This window comes from Phyllobates terribilis, unplaced genomic scaffold, assembly GCF_046119375.1.
Source record: "Phyllobates terribilis strain yellow unplaced genomic scaffold, ASM4611937v1 Scaffold_1__5_contigs__length_1240528914, whole genome shotgun sequence".
Classification (NCBI taxonomy): Eukaryota; Metazoa; Chordata; class Amphibia; order Anura; family Dendrobatidae; genus Phyllobates; species Phyllobates terribilis.
In genome coordinates, this window is record NW_027362761.1 from 1,170,573,322 (window position 1) to 1,170,594,217 (window position 20,896).

Here is a 20,896-nt window from a genome sequence, read left to right on the forward strand (position 1 = left end):
GTGACCGTCCCGGGTGTTGAATGCCGTCTTCCACTCGTCTCCCTGGCAGATCCGGACCAAATTGTACACCCCACGAAGATCGAGCTTGGTGAAGATCCTTACGCCTTTAAGGCTGTCGAAAAACTCCGAGATGAGAGGCAGGGGGTCCTTATTCTTGATGGTAATCTGGTTTAGGCCCCTGTAGTCGATACACCGTCGTAGTGAGCAATCTTTCTTTTGAACAAAGAAGAATCCTGCTCGGGCCGGGGAAGTAGATTTCTGAATGAATCCCCTAGCAAGATTCTCCTCAATGTACTCAGACATTGCCCGTGTCTCAGCCAGCCAGCGACAAGGGGTAGATATGCCTGCGTGAAGAAGATGCACCGGGTACCAGGTCGATTAGGCAATCATACGGCCTATGGGGTGGTAGAGTCTCAGCTTCCTTCTTGTCAAAGACGTCTGCATAGGACCAGTAGGGTGCCGGCAGACCAGGTAGATTATCCGGAGAAGACTGAGGTCGAGCTGGACGAACCAAAACCAGGCAAGTCTCATGGCAATCCAGCCCCCAAAGGAGCACCTCGCCAGATCGCCAATTCAGGACGGGTTCAGGTCTCTGTAGCCAGGGTAGACCTAGCAATAGGGAGTGAGAGAGTCCAGATAGTACATGAAAGGAGATCCTCTCCGAGTGCAGCATTCCCACCTGTAGGGTTACTGGCTCTGTGACGAGCAAGATGGTTTCTCGAAGGAGTCTCCCATCCACGGAAGCTCCACAAGGGCCTGAGAAATTAGATTCCCAGTGGCCCCGATAGCCAGACAGGTGCTCCGGGTAGGCAAGCTGGCGGGCACAACAGGTAACAGGCAGGTGCTTCCAGGTAAGCAGGCAAGCAGACACGGCAGGTGACAGGCAGGTGCTTCCAGGTAAGCAGGCGGGCAGAGACCATAGACAGACTGGCGGACTGGACTGTAGGCAGACTGTCGGGCTGGAAAGTAGTCAGATTGGCGGACTGGACTGAAGAACAGACTGGCGGACAGGACTGACTACCAGAGGACCTGAGGACTGAAGCAAAGTTAGTATAACAGAGCAACAACCTTGCACGCGCACATCCATATTGGAGGAGGTGCTTTTTATTGAGAAAGGCCTCCGGCCATTGCTGAGGGACTTTTTAGGATGGCGTTCGTGACCCCTTTAAGTGGGAGGGAGCGCACGCACACACGAGCGCCCTAAGCACAGTACCAGGGAAGCAGCGTGCACCAGCAGCAGCAGGGAGGCCAGAAGGCGCCGGGGCAGGACCGCGGCGGTAAGGGGGACGGCGTCTCTGCCTGGCAGGGGGCAGAGACGCCGATGCTACAAAAATATATAAAAAATATAAATGAAAATAAATATAAAAATAGAAATGCATTTAGTTTATAAAAATGACAAGTAAAGACGTTTAAAATATTCATATGAGTACAAGTGTAAATGTAAAAGCAAAAATCTCCAAATATAAAATGAAATGAAAGAAAATCACAGAAATAAATAAGACCTTTGGTTAATACACTAGGTTTGCAATAATTACATATACCGCAAAGAAATGTGTAAAACATACGTAGCTAAAAATTTTAAAAAAGAGATGAAAAACTAAAAAAAGAAACAAAAAGGAAATCTTTTAAAGAATTATATTAGCTTAAGAATAATCTATTATATAACCGGGGATGCTTCCCTCTGACTGAAGCCTTTATAGACTGCGCATGCGTGACACGCAGTCTGGCTCCAGACAGAAGAATGCATGGAGCCATTACAGATAAGAGGAGGTGTATGGCGCCGGAGATTGCGGTATGTGTAGACACTGAACGCATACCGCGATCTCCGGTGACATACTTACCTGACCGGGAGGAGCGTTGCCGCGGCGCCTCTCTTCGCCGGAGACCGGGGCAGGAATGAGGCGTCGGATCGGCGCATGCGCATAGCGCTATCCGGCGCTATTTTACTGAAGACACATTTGCAGTGTCTTCAGCAATATGGCGCCGGACAGCGTGGTGCTCTGGCGCAGCGCTCCTCCCCGGCCTCTGGCAGAACAGGACGCAGCAGCGCTGGAGCACAGAGAAGAAAGGTGAGTATAAGTGTTTTATTTTTTTTGGATGTGTCTACAGCGTGAAAGGGATGCGGGGGCTACACATACCAGGATTGGGGTGAGGGGTACCACACATACCAGGAATGTGGTGAGGGGTACCACACATAACAGAATTGGGGGGATGAGGGGTGCCACGCATACTGTGATTGGGGGGATGAGGGGTGCCACGCATACCGGGATTGGGGGGATGAGGGGTGCCACGCATACCAGAATTGGGAGTGAAGGGTGCCACACATACCAGGATTGGGGGGGTGAGGGGTGCCACGCATACCAGGATTGGGGGGGTGAGGGGTGCAACGCATACCATGATGGGGGTGAGGGGTGCCACGCATACCAGGATGAGGATGAGGGGTGCCACGCATACCAGGATTGGGGGTGAGGGGTGCCATGCATACCAGTATAGGATGGTGGGGACAGGATGGGGGCAGCACAAATACTAGGAGGGGGGCAGCACATACCAGCATGGGAGACCATATACCAATAAAAATGCTTGCCACCCGGGTGTAGAACGGGTTCAATAGCTAGTTAAATACAAAGAAATTACCAACAACATTGAAGAAATTAAATTTTATGATAAAATATTGTTATATGCAATATAATGTTCTATTGCCCTATAACTGTTAATGTTGTTATTCATAAACTTTAGTTTTTTTTACCTATAGTAATAAAGTATATGATAAAGTAAAATATATAAATACATATAATATTAGCACTAGTCATACAGGTAGCAGTGACGTAATGATCATGGCAATTTAATGAATATTATAGTTGGAAAACTTATTGGTAGGATTGTAGTGATATTACTTTTCCTCTTCTACTACTACTTTTATTATCACTGTTTTTATTATCAAATTGCTAATAATTTTTATAAATCCTTTTTTCTTCACAAGTGGAAAGGATCTGATTATAATACAGGGCAGCTTCTCCTTCACCTAATCAGAAGACTTGTCCCCCGTGTCTTTGAGAACAAACCCAATTTCATTGTTACTAATGTAGATCTTATGTGTAGAAGATTTTTGTAAAAGGGATGAAACCCTGATGGACCCAATCTCTCGATGGGTCCATAAGATAATATAACCTTTGATTCAATCAGTTTATAATTATCAAAGCCTAAAACTGTCCTCACAAACAAAGAAAAGTTCATGGTAATCAGGATCTAAACCACAAGAATCGTATGTTACTCCAAGGTATAATATCTAGTGATGAGAGAGTGTGCCGGGCACTGCTCGGTAATCGATCGAGTATCCCAGGTGCTCAAGTAACCGCACCACATGTTTTGCTGTCTTTCAGCCACTAAACATGCGGGGATTTCATGCCAATTACGGTAATGCCATAGCCATTTTGGCTACTGGCATTACTGTGATTGGCCGGCCTATATAAGACCCGGTGACATGATGATCGCCACACTGTACCCCGGAAACAAAGTTGGGAGAGTTGCTGCAGAAGGGAAAGTTAGCATTACAGGCCTTGCTGCAGAAACCTAAAACCAACAGTCCTTATCAAGGCTACATCTATTCTAGTCAATACCACTGTTAGCAGTACGATTTAGTGTAGGGATAGCTGTTGGGGAAGGGGTAGTAGTGCATTACAGGCCTTGCTGTAGAAAACAAAAAACAAAACTAGCCACATTCAGCTATGGAAATTTTTGTACTAATTGTACGACTATGGCTTTCTGGTATATCTCCATTTTACTAGCCCTCTACGACTCAAGAAGGAGAGATAAAAAGTTCTCCTTGTAATGTGGGTTGAGAAGGGTGAACAACTAGTAACCATTGTTGGCCAAAATACATATAACGCCAGGGTCACAGGAAAGGCAACGGGATATAGTGTCAGCCGTGGGTGCCAGACTCGCAACAGGAAAGACTTCTATTCCTCGAGAGGTGGAGTTTCTGCTGTTTTTGCATGTCAGGAGCTCTTCCAATGTGACATGGCATCCACAATCTATTTCAGCCAACATTGATCTTCAGAAATTTGAAAACTGACAATTCATAAACTTTTTTTATTCATTTAATTAAATTAAAATAAATTTCAAAAATTATACAAATATGGGAGTCCTTGGTGTAATGTGATATGAAATAGATGGATAGATATGAGATATATAGATATTAAATACATAGATATGTGATAGAATATATAGATATGAAATACGATTGTATGAAACAAATAAATATATTTCCCACTATAGATAGAAATTATATATATATATATAAAGAGCGAGAGGTTAGATACATATAATATAGGTTATAGAGAGAGTGGTACATAGCTACAAGATAAATAGATCGCAAAAAATATAAAAATCCCTTCAACTGGAACCCTTTTTCTTATTTTCACTAAACCCCTTTTGTTTTCGATTCTTTTTCAATCGCAATCAGTAAGAAAGTTGAATTCAAAACTAGTTTTTTTTTTATATGATTTATTGAAAAACTCATACAGTCTATTGGATAATATATATATATATATATAAAGATATCAAAACTCATAAATAAAAACAGTAAATAAGTTTCCCCTTCTCTCAAATATATACAATGTGTAATGTATCAAACCACTATATACAAGGCAGATAACTCTACACTCTCATTTACGGTTAGTGCTTAAAAAAAAGGTTGGGAGCTGGTGAAAGAATTGTAATACGGGCCTCTGTTAAGGTGAAGTGTGTCCTGTAAATCTGCAGATGGTTCCATCATGGAGCCTGAGGTGGAACTGCTGAATCCAGTGATGTTTCTTTGGGAGAGTTCATTGACCAACCCCAGAGTCATCGGCCTGTTCGATGAGCTGGTGTCCAAGGAGGAGGTCATACTGCTGAAAAAGTTATTCAAACAGGGAGCAGAGGTGGTTCCTGGGGGAGATGCGCTCTTCAGAACTTTTGAGGAGGCTTCCACCACTGGGGATGATGGAGTCATCATAGATGGCGTATCACCACCTTTCCTCCCTCCAGCTGGGCAACCTTCTTCACCCTTAACCGTAACAGAATCAGTGGTGTTGGATTCTGATCTGCGCTTTTTTGTTTGTCGAAATTTCCCATTGTCAAACATCTTCTTGCAGTTAGGATCCAGAGTCCAGTAATTACCTTTGCCTAAACATTGTAAAAAAATGAATATTATTGTAATATAATGAAATATAAACAACATATACGTTATAATATAGCAAATCTAAAATACAAATTATTTTAAAAAAAATCTATGAAAATTAAATGATTTTTACTGATACATTTTTGCAATTGTTTTACTTACTGTATGGGAAAATTCTAGTCATTCAACCAGTCTAAAGTTTTTAAAAACGTTCTTCAGATTTTTTTTTATTAAAATAATTCTTATTTGAGGTTGGATCTAAAAGTCAATACACTTATAAAAAAAAAAAAAAAATTCTAACAAAAAAAAAAACTTACAGTAGAATTTTCTGATAACTGTGTATTTTTGTTTGTAAAATGCAAAACCAAGGTCAACTTATTGGAAAATACTAATACTATTGCGACTAAAAATATATAATTAATTAGAATGAATGTACTTACAGTTATATGAAAAAGTTTGGGCACCCCTATTAATCTTAAGCTTAATGTTTTATAAAAATTCGTGTTTTTGCAACAGCTATTTCAGTTTGATATATGTAATAACTCTTGGACACAGTAACGTTTCTGCCTTGAAATGAGGTTTATTGTACTAACAGAAAATGTGCAATCTGCATTCAAATAAAATTTGACAGGTGCATAAGTATGGGCACCCTTATCATTTTCTTGTTTTAAATACTCCTACCTACTTTTTACTGACTTACTAAAGCACTTTTTCTGGCTTTGTAACCTCATTGAGCTTTGAACTTCATAGCCAGGTGTATGCAATCATGAGAAAAGCTACTTAAAGTGGCCACTTGCAAGTTGTTCTCTTGTTTGAATTTCCTCTGAAGAGTGGCATCATGGGCTCCTCAAAACAATTGTCAAATGATCTGAAAACAAAGATTATTCAACATAGTTGTTCAGGGGAAGGATACAAAAAGCTTTCTCAGCGATTTAACCTGTCAGTATCCACTGTGAGGAACATAGTAAGGAAATGGAAGAACACAGGGACAGTTCTTGTTAAGGCCAGAAGTGGCAGGCCAAGAAAAACATCAGAAAGGCAGAGAAGAAGAATGGTGAGATCAGTCAAGGACAATCCTCAGACCACCTCCAGAGAGCTGCAGCATCAACTTGTTGCAGATGGTGTCACTGTGCATCGGTCAACTATACAACACACTTTGCACAAGGAAAGAAGCCGTTTCTGCAAGCACGCCACAAACAGAGTCGGCTGAGGTATGCAAAAGCACATTTGGAGAAGCCAATTTCTTTTTGGAAGAAGGTCCTGTGGACTGATGAAACCAAGATTGAGTTGTTTGGTCATACAAAAAGGCGTTATGCATGGCGGCAAAAAAACACAGCATTCCAAGAAAAACACTTGCTACCCACAGTAAAATTTGGTGGCGGTTCCATCATGCTTTGGGGCTGTGTGGCCAATGCCGGCACCGGGAATCTTGTTAAAGTTGAGGGACGCATGGATTCCACTCAGTATCAGCAGAATCTTGACAATAATGTTCAAGAATCAGTGGCAAAGTTGAAGTTACGCAGGGGATGGATCTTTCAGCAAGACAATGATCCAAAACACCGCTCCAAATCTACTCAGGCATTCATGCAGAGGAACAATTACAATGTTCTGGAATGGCCATCCCAGTCCCAAAACCTTAATATCATTGAACATCTGTGGGATCATTTGAAGAGGGCTGTCCATGCTCGGCGACCATCAAACTTAACTGAACTGGAATTGTTTTGTAAAGAGGAATGGTCAAAAATACCTTCATCCAGGATCCAGGAATTCATTAAAAGCTACAGGAAGCGACTAGAGGCTGTTATTTTTGCAAAAGGAGGATCTACTAAATATTAATGTCACTTTTCTGGTGAGGTGCCCATACTTATGCACCTGTCAAATTTAGTTTGAATGCACATTTTCTGTTTGTACAATAAACCTCATTTCAAGGCAGAAACATTATTGTGTCCAACAGTTATTACATATATCAAACTAAAATAGCTGTTGCAAAAACACCAATTTTTATAAAACATTAAGCTTAAGATTAATAGGGGTGCCCAAACTTTTTCATATAACTGTATATAATTACCTGGGTCATTCTCATCTCTTGGCACTTTCTTAAAGCAGTCATTCAAAGACAAGTTGTGTCGAATTGAATTTTGCCATCCTGCTTTGCTCTTCTTATAAAATGTAAAATACTCATCCACATACTGGTATATTTGGCTCAGGGTCAGCTTCTTTCCCGGAGCATTTTGTATGGCCATTGCAATAAGTGCGGAGTAGGAATATTGTGGCCTTACAAGCTTCATAAGTTCCTCCTGAGAAGCTATGGAAAACCAACCATGATCTGCACCACTGAAACCAGACAAATTTGTCAAGAATCCATTAGAAGGCGGCATATGCAAGTTTGGGTTATTTCCATAAGGATATCCAGGCCTATTAAGACCTAAATAAGAGTTGGTCGATGGTGAATTGTCTCCAATTCCATAGTTGGCCACCCTTGGCATTGAATGAAAGTTCTGCTGGGGGTACATGGTGACGTTTTCACCATATACTGCCATCTGATGAAGGTTTGTAGATCTCTGATGAGCTGGAAAATGAAAAGAGTTCATACTCTTATTCGGCAGGTTCACACAAAGTCCTTCTGAGAACAGGTGCTGAACGGATTTGGAGTGCTGTCTTTATACTTCTCTGGAGTAGTGATGCTCCCTGCCCGAGACCAGTGATTGGTTTGTTTTACATATTTGTTTTTTTTTTTTTCAACAACCAGTTAGATGTCTTAGTTGAAAGACAGGGGTGTGTAAAGTGAAGGACTAATCACCAAAGAGGCACCAGAGAGAACAATGTGTCTTTTTTTTCCATTCATTGTTCTATTGATCTTTCTGTACCTGCATTTCAAGACTTTTTTTTTCCTAACTTGAATTAAAACTGTGAACTAAAAGTAGAAAAAAAAATCTTCACATTGAAAAAGTCAAGTTCCTTGAGAATCTCAAATACTTATTACCTTTTACATCTCTTATAAGATGTAGAAAAAGATAACCACAAAACATTGTTCAGTTAAGAAGCTAGACTTCTAGAAATTCCTTAAATAGAATAATCATAGAATCATAGAATCATAGAATGGTAGAGTTGGAAGGAACCTCCTGGGTCATCTGGTCCAACCCCCTGCTCAAAGCAGGATTCACTAGATCATCTCAGACAGATGTCTGTCCAGCCTCTGTTTGAAGACGTCCATTGAAGGGGAACTCACCACCTCTCGTGGCAGCCTGTTCCACTCATTAATCACCCTAACTGTCAAAAAATTTTTTCTAATATCTAATCTGTGTCTCCTCCCATTTAGTTTCATCCCATTGCTTCTAGTCTTTCCTTGTGCAAATGAGAATAAAGATGATCCTTCTACAATGTGACAGCCCTTGACATATTTGTAGACAGCTATTAAGTCTCCTCTCAGTCTTCTTTTTTGCAAGCTAAACATTCCCAAATCCTGCAACCGTTCCTCATAGGACATGGTTTGCAGACCAGTCACCATTCTGGTCGCTCTTCTCTGAACTTGCTCCAGTTTGTCTATGTCTTTTTTAAAATGTGGTGCCCAAAACTGTACACAGTATTCCAGATGAGGTCTGACCAAAGAGGAGTAAAGACTGATAATGACTTCACGTGATCTAGACTGTATGCTCCTGTTAATACATCCCAGAATTGTATTTGCCTTTTTTGCTGCTGCATCACACTGTTGACTCATGTTCAGTCTATGATCTATTAGTATACCTAAGTGTTTTTCACATGTACTGTTGCTTAGCTCTATTCCTCCCATTCTGTATATGCTTTTTTCATTTTTATTGCCCAGATGTAGTACTTTGCATTTTTCCCTGTTAAAAACCATTCTGTTGGTTGCTGCCCACTGCTCCAGTTTATTTAGGTCTTTTTGAATCCTCTCTCTCTCTTCTCTAGTATTAGATATCCCTCCTAGCTTTGTGTCATCAGCAAATTTAATCAGTTTACCCTCAATTCCTTCATCTAAATCATTGATAAAGATGTTGAACAATACAGGTCCCAGGACGGAGCCCTGTGGTACCCCACTTGAGACATTCATCCAGCTGGATGTGAAGCCATTTACAACCACCCTTTGAGTCCGATCACTAAGCCAGTTATGAATCCACCTAACAGTTGCCTGGTCCATTGCATACTTGGTCATTTTTTCAATAAGGATGGTGTGAGATACTTTGTCAAATGCTTTGCTGAAGTCAAGATATACTATATCTACAGCATTTCCCTGATCCACCCAGTCAGTGATTCTGTCATAGAAGGAAATTAAGTTAGTCTGACATGACTTGTTAGTTACAAAGCCATGCTGACTCTGGTTAATCACTTCATTCTTATCCATGTACTTACATACATGTTGTTTAATAATTTGTTCAAAGATCTTTCCTGGTATAGAAGTCAGACTCACCGGCCTATAGTTCCCTGGGTCCACCTTCTTCCCATTTTTGAAGATAGGAACAACATTTGCTCTTCTCCAGTCTTCTGGGACTTCTCCTGTTCTCCAAGAATTTTCAAAGATTATGGAGAGTGGTTCTAAAATTTCTTCTACGATCTCCTTCAGTTCTCTGGGGTGTAATTCATCTGGACCTGGAGACTTGAACTCATTTATGTTAGCTAAATATTCCCTCACAATCTTTCTGTTTACAGATAACTTGGATTCCTCTATTCCTTTAAAAGGACAGTGAAGATCAGTTGATGTTACATTTTCTTTCTGAGAGAAAACAGATGCAAAATAGGAATTAAAAAGTTCGGCCTTCTCAACATCCTCTCTTACCATTTCTCCATTTTCATCCTGTAAAAATCCTATAGCATCTTTGACTTTTCTTTTACTTTTGACATACCCCCAAAATCCTTTTCTATTGCTTTTGACATCTCTTGCAAGCCTTAATTCATTGTCAGCTTTAGCTAACCTGATACGTGCCCTACAGGATCTGCAGACTGCATTATAATCTTTTTTAGATATGCCTCCCTCTTTCCATTTAATAAACATTTATAAACATCATTATATTAACTGGCAAGAACAATTAATTATTTTTGTGTCTTTTTTTAAAAGCATAATTTATTCGGAGAAATGATTAAGTAAAATAAATTTATAATAAGAATAGCATTGTATGTATCATTGTGAGTTCATGTATTACCGGTCATCGTTTCAATTCACTTGGAATTAGCTTTTTTTTTCACATTTGGATCTACCATAAAACACTTTAACAGTTTAAACAAAAATATAATAATGCATTTTTTAATAAAAAAATCTAAAGACAAGCCACACAAGATGCAAAATTAATAAATATCTACTCTATGAAATTCACAATCTTACTTTGATCCAATAAGAGATACTTTATATATGTACAGGCTCGATGGCATCTTTTTCCTATGTTGCGTAATATATTGTAATATAGATTATTTCTTGGATGACTAATCTATTACTAAACAATGTATCATTATTGTACACTATACTATGAGATATTCATCTTTTTTTTTTTTTTTTACATTTTTACACCATTTCTGGACAACTCCGCCAACTTATTGAAAAGTAGGCAAATCTTCCCCGGGAGCACATCCTGAAAATGGATCCTAATTTATGCCATAAAAGAGAATGAATCCAGTGCACTCTTAAAACGAATTTATGCACATCTCTGCTATAGTCATGCAAGCTTCAGGGAATAAAGAATGACCCCAATTATCCACCATGATACTATTGGCACTCTCTGACCACAGCTAATACAAAAGGTATTCAATTCAGTTGTGTTTAACACTTGCCTCAGACAGGTTGTCTGTGATTCTTCCCTTCACTCATATGTAAACTATGACAGGGCGGGGGTCTCCAACCTCTCAGCAAGGAGTCAGGTTCTAGGGCATCCACTGATCAGAGGGGCAGGAAAGATGGTGTGTAAAAAATACATGTAAAAAGTAAATATAAAATAACAAAGATAAATGACTTAAATATATTAGTTTTATGATAATGACCTGTAAAAACATATTTAAAATATACATACACGTAAAAAATACATATATATGAAGTGAAGTAAAATAACAAATATAAAGATAGAATTACATTATTTTATAATAATGACATGTAAAGCCATGTTTAAAATATACATATGAGTAAAAGTATAAAAGAAAAAGCAAAAACCTCTAAATATAAAATGAAATGAAATAAAAGAAAAACACATAAATAAGACTTTTTCTCAATACACTAGGTTTGCAATAATTACATATACCGCAAAGAAATGTTTAAAACATACATAGCTAAAAATATTAAGATACAGAAGAGAAACTACAAATGAAATGAAACAAAATAAAATCTTATAAAGAATTAAATGTAAAGACATAACTAATAACAGCAAGAAAATGAAATTTATTTTTATAATAAAATGTTATATGCATTATAATGTTCTATTGCTTTATAACTTTTAATGTTGCTATTCTTAAAGTTTTATAGTATAGTATTAAAATATATGATAAAGTAAAATATATAAATATAATATTAACACTAGTCATACAAGTAGCAGTGAAGTAATGATCACGGCAATATAATGAATATTATAGTTGGAAAAGTTACTGGTTGGGTTGTTGTGATATTATTTTTCCTCTTCCACTACTACTTTTATTACTACTTTTTTTTTATTAAAATTCCTAATAATTTTATAAATCCTTTTCTAAACCAGTGGAAACATTCTGATTATAAAGCCGGACGGTTTCTCCTTCAGCTCATCAGAAGACTTGCCCCAATGTCTTAGGGTTTGTTCTCAAGACCATTGTTACTATGTTACTAACATAGATCTTATGTACAGAAGATTTCTGTAAAGGGGGTGAAGCAAACCCCAATGGACCCAATCTCTCAAGGGACCCATAGTATAATGTAACCTTTGATTCAGTCAGTTTGTAATTATCAAAGAATAAAACTGTCCTCAGAAACAAAGAAAAGTTCATAGTGATCAGGATCTAAACCACAAGGTTTAGATGATACTCCTACAGTAGGTATAATATCCAATCCAAATGTTCTTATATTCTCTCCTATAGTCACAGTTATGTTACATCACAGTCTGCTCAGAAGGAAGAAGCCAGGAACTGAAAAGGTCTGTAAACAGTCTAGAGAGATTTACTGTTACTCCTTGACTCACAATTGAGAACATTATTTTTCTCTCCACCTTCCAGACTGGAAACAAAAGCAAAAGTGTCAGGGGGTCTAATAGCAAAACAAATAGTGTAATTGGTGGAGTGTGTAGTGACAGACAGCTGAGCATGCTGAAATCTTTTTTACTTTGCTACAAAATTAATGGAAGGACTCTTTTCACATTGAAAAATAAGTGAACCCTTGATTTCACCGATCCAAGACTTTCAGAAAAGTCAGAGACAAAGGAAAAACTCTGAGCTAGAAGTTTAGGCCCATAAATTTGTAAGTGCATAGATATTATATGAACATTTTAGAGATTCTATTCGATTTGCGAGATTCACCTGGGTTTGGCTGAGAAATACAGTATGCATTAAATTTATATGTCACAAATCCAATTGCTGCTAAAAGCTTTTTATTATGCTCGAAGATTTCCCCACACCACAGAGAAGTATGAACAGAGCTGTCAAAAAATATTATGCTTACCTCGCCCCTCACTTCCTACTCAGTCCTCCTCCGGTCTGCTTCCCCCTGTTGCTCGAGTCTTCTCTTCTGTTTTCAGTTGTACGCCATCTTTGGTTTCAAGGGAACATAGTAGGCCTCACATAACGCAATGATTTTAGTTGAAACCCAAAAACTGGGGACGGAATTAAAGACAGAAGAGATAGGGAGAAATGATTCAGCAGAGTACTGTGCAGGGAGTTGTGGCATTAGTACTGGTGAGGGGTGAGTTGAGAATTTTGTTTTTTTATTTTAACCAACCATTAAAAGAATCAAGAAAAATTTAATCATGCTGCCATTTTGATTAATTTAATTGAGTAGCAAAAAATGTGATCTTGGCGACTTCAAATTTTTGGGCGAAAAATTCAGTTTTTTTGCCTTTTTTTTGTTTCCTTTCTGGCTTGTAACTCCAACATTGTATATAGTTTAAAAGAAAGCCCTTGTAAAATACCCTTTTAAAAAATTCCAAGTTATTAGAGGGGTATGACCGGTTTGGTTATTTATTAGAAGAACATGTCAGGGGAGGAAATGCCATTGATACAAACTGTCCGACTGAACAGGGGCACAAGGAGTAAGGGGTCCCACTTCCATGCTCTTCAGATGAGCACTGAATGATTAGTAATAGATTGTTCTGTGCCCTTAGCCTGCTATTGTCCATGATGATGTGCTGATGAGAATGATGGTCTTTTGAAGAAACCAAAAAAGTCCTGACGATTGAACAACTTTCTTGTTTGTCAGGTGATGGGCAGCCTGTTAAAATTGAATGATTATCTTCAAATAGAGCATTCTTAGGCAAGCTCGTTCACAATAATCGTGCAATGTTCTTTATCCTTTACATGGCAAGCACATTGATTTTAACATTGTGATAAACTTCTATTTAACCCTCACCAAAACTTAAGGAACCCCAAATATGCTATGGTGTCTGCCTATACTGTCACGTATTAAACATATAAGCAAAGGGGCCCACATGGCCAGAATAATTGCTCAGAAGGAAAATAGTATAAATTGTATATGAAAAAGCCTTCAGCACAAAAAAAGATGAAAAAGTGATTTTTTTTTTCCAAACTTGTATTTATCAGACCAACCAATGAGAGAATGACAATATACCAATGTTTTTACCTATCTGACTTTTAGTAAGGTTATCTATATAGAGTGTGAAATAGGAGACATTTATCACAATAAAGGAAATAACAAGGTAATGATTATGATGGTCACAGATGGGACCCATGCAGCACGAGACTAGACCCTAAGCCCAGATTACGCCGGTCAAGACCTGGAATTCCAAATATGCCGGTCAAGCCCCAAATCTCAGACCTGTGATGGTCTAGACCCAGAGCCCGCCAGGAGACCAAGCCCAGCCCTCATCCCCTCAGACCTGGGAGATGCCCACCAGTGGTCAAGCACCGAAGATCCGTGAGGAAACTTCAGCTGAGAGATGATGCCTGCAGTAATGGACAGATGATGCTAGTGAGCCGGGCCGTCGTTTCCAGCATTGATGTACGTTACAGGGGTTGGCCAGAGCTAGGACAGCGGACAGGGTGGGGATCAATTGAAGTTACGGAGGCACAGTGTGCTTTAATAGACTTTGTCAGAAGGACTTGGGGCCTAGCATGAAGAACCGGAAACCCCTGCTTGGTCCATTACTGTTGGAGAAGTCAGCACAGTGCCCCTCACGTGAATGGGTGTGTCACTCCTGTTAGAGGGATATAAGTATATTCCATGAGAGACTTCCCTGACACGTAAAGTAAACTCTAAGACTCGTCACACACTCTGTATTGTAGGATTTATTTGTGAATATTATGTTTCATACTGTTTAACTGTTTTCATAACTGAAGTAATTTCCTTCCTTATCGGAGGAAATAAATTGTTTGACTGTTCCTGCCTCATGTCCATCTGCACATTGCTTCTGACCACCTGTATTATACTAGCTCCCTGTTTTCACATGCAGGAGAATGTAGGTCAATCTCTGGACAGAGCAGCAACTATGGCCAGTGACAAAACCGTTTCACAGCTAAATGGGGGAATGTTTTCAATGGCAGCGATGCACCACCAGTATAGCTGGTAAGGCCACTGTGACTGGGAGCTACATATGTTTCCCCGCCAGGTGGTGGTTATCTGCCACTGTCTACACCTCTCCTGGATCCTGCTCAACTGACATTATATCGCACCCAACAAGCACAGAGAACATCATTGATTCTACACAGCATCATCATTCTTTTCGCTCATGCAAGTTTAAGCGTTGCCAAGCAGTTTTACAGCTTCAAATCTCAGGAAAGAAAAGTCACAAGGCAGAAGAGTTGCTACTCTACATTAAGAGGCAACTCGCTCACTGGTGGGCTCCCCATGAACTGCAACTTGGAATTTATAAAATGCAGAAATCCAGCACTTAAAGATTTTTTATAGATTACTTACAATTGGACTCTCTCCGGGTACCACAAGATGGGCAGAGTGCCGTACTTCTTCTACTATATGCAACTTGGAATTGTCGTAAGCGACAAGACCTAGAACATATTATCTGCCTTAAGTCAGACAAAATAACCCTCCATGCATGGCCAGGTACTGAATTTAATAGTGCTAGATTTCTTTTGCAAATAAACACACTTGAGAAACGTGGTGTCTATGGCCAGAAAACATGTTAGGCCACAGCCCCACTATCACTATTTGGTCAGTATTCGGTCAGTATTTTTTTAAGGAGTTGAAGCCAAAACCAGCAGTGGGTGATAAATGCAGAATTGGTGACTTGTTTCTATTCTACCTTTTCTCTGATTGTTCCTCACCTGATTTTGGCTCCCACTCCTGAGAAAAAATACTGACTGAATACTGATTGTGGGGCCGTGGCCTTAGCCCATTTTCCTAGGTCTTTTATGCAAAAAAAGCACACCCTCCTGGCTTTGAGAGAAAACAGCCTTCCAGAGAATCACCTGGTTTGTGATGTCGCAACCACTGGAATACAATGATGTATATGTTGCAGTGTTTGTATGAAAAGTGTAAAGCAGTGACTGATTACATCATGCAGCAATCAAACTAGATTTTGGGTTACTTTGAGATTTCAAATTGACAGCTAATGAGGGATGTGTGTCTATTGAAGCTTTTTAAGAGGCAACCAAATTTATGAGTATGAGCACATGTGGATTCAGCTATTTAAACTACTGTGGCCTCGGTCATGCTGGCCGGCATTGCGAGCTGTATGCTGCAATTCTTGTAGGATGACAGGCGCATTGTTAACATGAAGCAAAGTGATGATTATTGGATAGCCACACTTTCAGACCTTTGCTACAAAAGTAAAATGGGGGAACATTTTAGAGTTTCCAAATGGGAGTTCAAACCGGCATGCTTACAGGATAAGGTGTTACCTGCTCTGCAATGCCTTTGCTGAGCAAACACTGCCACATGCACAAATGCCCACAAACCCCTCTGCATGCCATGGAGACACAATGATACTGTCTGTGTCAATGTTTAGGGCTACAACAAGTAACCGAGGCAGAAGCAACAACATCTAGAGTATATTTGACATAATGGACCAGATTCTTTTTGTGCCATTGTCACAATTTTTGCGCACTTCAGCAAACACAGACACAATCAACAGCCAGGTTCCATCATGGCATGACTGAGTTCTTTCTCAGGCAGATTCCCTGAGCCCCGATACCATTGATTTCTGGGTCAGCAAAATTGAACCAGTGGGAAGAACTGTCCCAATTTGCTATGAGAATACTGCTGAATCCAACCCCTAGTGTCATGTCAAAGGGGGTATTAAATCAGCCATACCATCTGTCCGCCTGCCTGTTTGTTGACTGTCATTTCCACTGTTCAGCTGTGTGCCCATGATGCGTATTTGGTGCGTTTTTTGGTGCGTATTTGCAGCGCGTAAACGCTCCAGAAACGCATTGCATACCTTATCCCATGACTTCCTATGACATTCTGCAAGTTCTGTGCACATGGTCCGTATTTTTTCTGTGCAGATTTTACTCGCAGAAAAAATACGGACATGACCAATTCTTGTGCGTTTCAGCATGCGTATTTGCCTATACAATGCATTGGAAAAACGCATGGAAAATACGCGTCAAAAACGCATGTAAAAACCGCATGAGTTTTTCTGCCAATTTCTGCTTCATTTCTGCATCGTGAGCACTAAGCCTTCTGCTACCGCCAGTGCCGATGGACTACACACTACTCATTGTCCATCATGTCATCTTTACCGCCGGCCTAATCTGCCAAGCATCTCCTTATCTGCCCCATCTTAATTCTCTATCTTGCTGCTCCAGCCACAGCCACACACCTTCTAACTGCCCACTGTGTTTCATTGTGCTTGGATCTACTATTGATGCTGGGAAACATACATTCTTCTTTTGTTCCCTCAAGAAACCATTCTCAGAAGAATGCAAATTTTTTAAAAGACTTGATGACAAGTCAGAATTTTCTTCATGTTTTGTCTCCAGAAATAAAGGAATACATTTTGTACTGTTTGATAAAAAAAGCCTTTGTAATTGCCTAATTATTTTGTGATTAGCAAGCCAACTGGGGACCACAAAAAAAGGATACCTTTTTCACTTCTCCTTGAGAGGCCATTGTTTCTTCACATTCAAAACTGTAAAGTACACCTATTTTGTCTCCCTATTAAAGGGATCATTTTTGGATGGCTTTTCAAAAAAGCTGTCACATCTTATTTGCCAAAATGCAAAGCTCTTTATACTCCCCAAACAGGATTAATAATTGTTGCATCCAAACATGTGAAAATGTCACAGCTTCTTCCGTTTGCACCACCTTTTTATAAACAACAGCAATGCTAAAAAAAGATAATTTTTAGACAGTCTATACAATTTTAGTAACCTAAAAAGTATGATACTGCAGTGTGTTGTGAAATACGCTGTTGCTAACCTCTGTTTTCCCCTAGCCACATAACTGGAAGTCATTTAGACATTAAAAAGGACTGTGTTTGTATTACAGAGCTCAAAACATGTTCAACTGACTCTAAAAGAAATTCAAAGTAGTCCACACATGCAAACTTATTTGTTCAAATCAAATTTTTGTGGGGAAGTCGGCAAAGTCAGTGCATTCAAATTTCAAAAGATCCGCTCATCTCTAGTCATAATACAAAGGCATCAGCTATTTTAAATATAGAAAAGACCCAGGACAAACCCCCCACACTTGATACCAAACACATCCTGTGCAGTGCTTTGATATGGGTACTGACTGCAGGAGCTGCTCTCAGCTACACTGTTGAATGGCTTGGCATCGTTCTCCATCTGCCTCCAACCCCATCTAGGGAGTGCAGCCATGGTGTCACTACAGCAGACCCAGTCAAAGTGTGGTCTGTGGGCCAAATCCAACTTTCTAGTTGTTCTAGTCCTCATGAAACAAGACAGCCAAAGGGCTAAAAACACTGGTCCATGTGTCGGACCATACTGTCCTTGCCCGATGTACCAATATCACCACTCTCTGCATCCTTCCACAACAGTCAAGGTCTCTCATGTGGCCCCTCGGGCTAATTAATTGCCTACCTCTGCTAGTATAAATCGGTGTTAAGTCCCTATCTATAGGACCACATATATAAATGCCTTAGTGTGTCTTTTGTTCAAGGTATTTCAGTTACAAATATACACAAGACACACTAAGGTCATATAAAATGTACTAGTTTGGGCAAGGATTGGGCAGCATTTAGCAGCTGGCAGGTTCCCTTTAAATAATTTCCCCATTCTTTTATTTCAAATGTCTCCATGCTCAGCTTTTCACATGCATATTCGTGGCTTGCAACTCAATCTGAGATAGTTGAAAGACCGGGGCCGGCTACAGGGAAGCAGTCAGGTGTGGCATGAATTCTAAATTGCATGTATCTTTTTTTCAGTTGTGCTAATGATTTTGCAGTCCTTTAGTTATGTGCCTTGATGCATTTCTGTGGTGTGCTAGTGACTTGTGCCTTTTTTTATTCAGTGGAATTGCATATGTAAAAATAGGGGAAAAATAAAGGCTGGCAATTCAATAAAATCTTGATATTTTGACTTTTTTTTCCAGAGTAATTAGGGGTCTTTGTTATCTTTGTAATGGCATACTCTGGTCAATGAATATCAATATTGTGTATAAACACAGAAGGTCTGCCGCTGGAGACATCCTTTTTCATATGTAATGGAACTCTACATATAAGAACAGTGAATAGCAAAAGAGCCAGATGCATATCCAAGAGAAGGTGAGGCACAACACTAATCAAGCACTAATCAAGCACCTTGGGTCACCAGAAAAGACCAACTCCAACAGCAAGAAATTACACATAGGAGGAAACAAAGTTCAAAATTGGTTAAAAAAAGTACAATATTTATTAGGTATCATTAAAAATGTAGAAATATTTTTGACAACAATAAGACAAAATTTCAGAAGTCCACCATGAGCAAACAACATATATAAAGGTACAATGTATATAGCACATGCCAATGTGGCAGACAACCCCACTACAAAAAACCCTGCAGGGTCAATTGCAGAATGCCCAAAGAGACGAATACTCACAGTGAAGTATGGGGTATAGGGAGAAGGGAGGAGTCTTACCACCGAGAGGTTGAGAATCCAGGTTAACTGTCGAGGGAATGGAAGAAAACCCGATGCCCGTTTAGCGTTATCCAACAACGCTTTCTCAAGGGTCAGGTGTATGTGGTGTCAATTTGGGCTCCTCCTTAAGTGTCCCGGGTGCATGGTCATGTGTCTGACTGTGTGATCGGAAGTCCGTCAGGCGGCCGTTCACATGACCTTTAGGGAGTGTTCCAGTGGCGCCCCCACATCACAGGCACGCTTCCCCACATCACAGGCGAGTGCCCGAGCCGTCAAGCACAGCTGCACATACTATACTATATATACATATTTAATGAAGGATTTATGTACTAAACCAATGGGAAGGAATAGTTTTTTACACTATTCGAGATTTCATCCCAGTCATATTAAAAAAGCGTAACCTAAATCTTAATTTCACAGCATGAATTATATTATTTCAGACGATTCTATCCGGAACAACAGGTTGGAAGAAATCTATAATAAATTTAGGGTTAAGGAATACCTCAGCAAACTGTTATCTAATAGGGATGAGCGAATGTACTCGGTGATACTCAGATATCACTTGAGAATCTGGATGCTCGGATGTGCTCAGCACTCGACAAGCATTAGCCGGTGGCTGATTTTCAAACTCGAATTCCCGCCACCCATGTTTGGCGCCTGTTACGCAGCCAATAAACATGAAGGGATTGCCTGCGAGTCACTGCAATGCCGTACCCATCTTAGTAGTGGCATAACTGTGATTGGCTGACCGTATGACATCATCAGGGGTTATAAAAGCACAGACGCCATCAGGCTCGGCACATTGACGCCATTGCACGGCTCAGGGACAATTCTTATTGGAGGGAGAGAGTGCTTGTCCAGGCGTGTGTGTGCACAGTTTATTATAATTATTATTATCATGCATTGCTTATATAGCGCTATCATGTTCCACAGCACGTAACATGCAATATTATTGCTGACCCCAATGGGGCTTACAATCTACATTCCCTATCAGCATGTATTGGAATGTGGGAGGAAACCGGAGTACTCAGAAGAAACCCACGCAAACATGGTGAGAACATACAAACTCCTTGCAGATGTTGTCCTTTGTCGTATTTGAATCCAGGAGTGGATGAATACAGTCTCTAGTCAGGGATTAGGACTTTGAAGTCCATTTATAAATATATAGCTGCGGCAGTTGACCACATTTTTCTTTTTGAGGGGGGGGGGGAGGGTGAAAAAATTGACTATATTGTCATCCATAGAGTATTACGTGATTTGTGCTACATTTTTGTGGTATATAACACTACGAAAAGAGTTGAAATATGTTTCTGTATTCAATTACTTATCCATAGAGTATTATGTGCTCTGTAGTACATTTTGTTGATATATAACACTCCAAAAAAGCATTAAAAATAGTTTGTGGATTCAATTAGTCACCCATAAAGTATTACGCCACTTTTACGGACTCACAATAAAACTTATGAAAACTAAGCCAAAAATTTGGAGGAACTCCAATGTCCCTTGCAAGAGTCATAGACATGTTGATAAGGTACATATGGTGGTGGAGGATGAGAATGCGAAGAAATAGG

At 39.8% G+C, this 20,896-nt stretch overlaps 1 protein-coding gene across 1 annotated transcript; it reads right to left on the reverse strand.

Annotated features, from left to right (window-relative positions):
* Positions 1-4,611: 4,611 nt before the first annotated feature.
* Positions 4,612-7,749, reverse strand: LOC141172991 (forkhead box protein I1c-like). The gene is made up of 2 exons (XM_073657609.1): positions 7,227-7,749; positions 4,612-5,163 (listed from the first exon to the last, which is right to left on the reverse strand). Exons 1-2 carry the CDS (start codon positions 7,747-7,749, stop codon positions 4,682-4,684), a joined length of 1,005 nt encoding a protein of 334 aa, XP_073513710.1. The 3' UTR covers positions 4,612-4,681.
* Positions 7,750-20,896: the final 13,147 nt, after the last annotated feature.